We start from the raw sequence: 3,369 nt of genomic DNA on the forward strand, positions 1-3,369 counted from the left end.
GGGGCGCTGAGGCTGCGCAGGCTGCGCTTGTGTCCCACCCCACCCGGCACCCAGCTGTGGCGCGCGGCCGGGCGGTGGGGGCGGGGCGGCGAGGCTTGCCGACTCCTCAGGTGGTCTCCCACTAGTCGGGCGGCCGAGCCCAAAGCTTCGCGACGGGACGCGCCGCGCGCCAGGGAACGACTCGAGCGCCCTGGCCCGCCCTGGCCAGCCCTGGTCCGCCCCGCGGAGCACGGCGACGAGGCTGCGATCGTGCCACCGCCCTGCGCTGCCCTCCAGTCTGCCCTCCTCCCCACCCTTCCCCACCCTCCCCGACGCCCGCCAGTAGACGTTGTTCACACACTCGCGAGGATCTACGCTACTTCAGGTTCTTAAAGTTTGACGATCGTTTTGTCGACAACTGTACCAGCCGTACTCGTGGGTCGTCTTCAGCTTACATGATTAGCTGCTGGACTGTGGCCGCATTGTGGTCACCACTTCAGGGAAAACAATAGAAATTCTTGTATATTTATCTAAGTAACTAACTCAGGGTCCACTGGAGCTCAGCAGTTTGATTGAAAGAGCGGTATAAGCGCGATCCACTTTACAGCATAGACCCCGTAAGCCCCACGGCGGGTAAGGGTGAAATTTCTCCCCCTTAAAAATTGCCCCTTCGTGAGAAATAACGGTTTCGCCCAGTGGTCCCAGAGGGTCCCCAGGGACGCCTGGTCCGTCCAGACCCCCTAAAATAACCATTACCTACTCAACCAGTTGTAGGCATCGCCTCCCTCCCCATCCTCCCTTTAGGGTGGCTCCTTGGAGACGGCTCGCCGATAATCTTACGTAACGCCTCGCCAGGGCAGCAGACAGACAGGCGTACAGACGGACAGGTAGTTGGACAGACGGACGGACAGACAGTTAGAGAAGGAGCACCGATCGTTTGAGAGGGCGAAGACGCGGCTGGTTGAAAATGGCTGTGGTCTTCTCCCGGGCGCTCGGAATAAAATCCCTAAACCACGCGCCTCGCGTATTACTCGATTATCTCGTGTTTCCTAAAGCTTATCGAGACGTTCGTTGCGTGGCGCGGCCCTGAACTTCCCTCGGCTGTATTCCTTTAGCGATGCAATCTGTATCTCCGAAGTGGATGCACTGACCGCAGACACGTGCAGCGGGGCGGGGTGGGCCCAGCTGGCCCGAGCCCCCCGGGAGACGCGCTCCGGCAGCGCTACGGTAGCGCTACGGCAGCGCTCTGACCGCTAACGTGGTCGGCTACTTTGACAGAGCACCGCCCCTCTGAGCTGCCCGGCTCACCCTACTCGGACTCGACCGCGAGTCCACAGCACCGCGCAGCCATGGGGCCGGAGGGACGCCGGGGCCTGCGGCAGCAAGGACTCCGGCGGCGACCACCGTGTCCGGGACTCCGACCGGCAAGCCTTCCTAGACCTCGCCGTCGGGACCATGGCGCACGCCGGGGCGCGGCCGCGGCCGCCGTGCGTCGCCGCGCCCTGGACTGAGCGCGGGGATGGTGGCGCGCAACTTTGGGGCCACCGGCGGCTCGGGGGGCGGCGCGCAGGGGCTGGGGCCCATGGGGTCCCTCGGCTCCCTGGGGTCCCTGACCTCCATGCAGATGGACTCCGGCCCGGACGGCGGCGGCGGCTACTCGCAGCTGCTCGAGCTCGAGGACGACCGTGACGAGTACCTGCCGTTGGAACAACTCAAGCCGGCGCACCTGCACCAGCTGCACCAGCTGCACCAGCTCCAGTCGCAACATAATGTCTACTACGAGCTCTCGTCCCACTCGACGGCGGCCTGCGCCGGCACCACCACCACCACCACCACCACGGCCGCCCTTCCTGAGTAAGAGCGGTCGCCTGCGGCTGACAGCCTCTCTCGCGATATAGGTGTAGTGATTTAAACGCAGGAAATTCTACTCGCAAAGTCAAACTGTTTTCGTTTTCTCCTGTCTGGACCCCGTTTGATATTGCGCGTTTACCCGACGTGCTTGTTTTCGCTGATAGACGCGTCACCCATTCGCCCGGCGTAGCGTTCTTAATATTTAGAGCATGCCGTAAATACCGAGGGGGCCGCCACTCCTGAAATCATGTGTACGCCCTCCCTGAAATCCTCCCGAAATCATTTGAAATCAACCTGCAATCATGAAATCATGCGTAATCTGCCAGCAAATTTTAGTCTGAAATCCTTAGAAGGTCATGTAAAAACCGCCGGAATCACGTAAAATCCGCCGAAATCCGGTAAAATACGCTGAAATCATCTGTAATCTTTCAAATCAGACATAATCTGCCGGCAGGTTTTAGCGTGAAATCTTCTAAAATAATAAGCGAAATCCGTGAAATCATGTGAAATCACGCAATCTTTGCAATCATGTGTACATCCAAAGAGAGAGTGGTGGCCCCCTCGGTAAATACAATTCATTGACCTATTGTGAACTAAGGGGTTGTTGGTGGCTGACAGGGCGTTGCGCGCCGTGCCATACGCCCTGCCACTTGGCCCGTGTCGACTGTGAGTCTCGCGGAGTTCACTTTACGTATTCAATCAGCATAATCGTCGGGGAGATTCTGAGAACAGAAAAGTGACAAAGGGTAAACAAAGAAGAGGAGAAAGTAAGGAGGCAAGAGGGAGGCACAACATCGTTTTGTTAGCGGGTCACCGCGGGGGCAGGAAGCCTCCCCCGCCTTCCTCTCGCAGCCTTTTGTTGTCAGTTCAGTGCTCTGGCGTTCGTTCAGGTGTTGATCTCCGTGCCGATCTCCACGCGCTGACGCAAACCGTTCGGACGCGTAAAGTGTAGATGCTTGGCGTGCGTTTAATTAAGTGCACTATACCCGGGAGACCAGAAGGTGTCTAGCAGATAATCGACAGAAGTCGCCTATTTTTGCGAGTCAAGCGACTTTGTCGCCTAACTTACCTGCTGGACACCCCGGATTTTCAGTGAAGGAAATTGGTTTAAACCCAGTACATGCTGATGGCCACGCCACCCATCCATCTCGTATGTCCCTCCTGCAATATTTTCTTATGTTCCAGAAGTTCCTGCGCCCCGCACACGCCCATGTACCTGGGCGGTGGAGGGGGCAGCCTCAGCGACGACCTGGGGGGACTCGGCGCCGGCCTCGGACCAGGGCTGGGCGGCAGCCTGGGCGGGGGCCTCGGCCTCGGCGGCCTGGGCGGGAGAGGCCTCTGCGACCCCGCCGGCAGCGTCCACTCACAGTCCGCCATGGACCAGGTCCTGGAGCTACCGCCCCAGGTGGACTCAGCGCACAGCTTGTCGAAGAAGAGAAAGAGCTCATACCAGTAAGTATCCAGACTGCTTTCAACCAGCGCCTGGGAGGTGGGCCGCACGCGCACAGCGGTGCGTCGCTCCCCGACGCGTTGCCTACC

General features: G+C 59.5%; 1 protein-coding gene across 3 annotated transcripts in view; it reads left to right on the plus strand.

Annotated features, from left to right (window-relative positions):
• Positions 1-3,352, plus strand: part of LOC127750751 (protein shisa-7-like) — a 47,821-nt gene extending 44,469 nt beyond the window's left edge. Inside the window, exons 1-3 of one of the 3 annotated variants that reach the window (XM_052273178.1) lie at positions 7-364; positions 1,258-1,833; positions 3,016-3,351. In XM_052273178.1, coding sequence (XP_052129138.1) covers positions 1,499-1,833; positions 3,016-3,286 — 606 coding nt within the window. In that variant the 5' untranslated portion in view covers positions 7-364; positions 1,258-1,498 and the 3' untranslated portion in view covers positions 3,287-3,351. Of the gene's footprint in view, positions 1-6; positions 365-1,257; positions 1,834-3,015 lie in introns of those variants that run through there. The other 2 variants (XM_052273179.1, XM_052273177.1) reach the window with 2 other exon arrangements.
• Positions 3,353-3,369: the final 17 nt, after the last annotated feature.

The sequence above is a fragment of the Frankliniella occidentalis genome, unplaced genomic scaffold (genome assembly GCF_000697945.3).
Source record: "Frankliniella occidentalis isolate FOCC.00 unplaced genomic scaffold, Focc_3.1 Scaffold252, whole genome shotgun sequence".
In the NCBI taxonomy this organism is placed as follows: domain Eukaryota; kingdom Metazoa; phylum Arthropoda; class Insecta; order Thysanoptera; family Thripidae; genus Frankliniella; species Frankliniella occidentalis.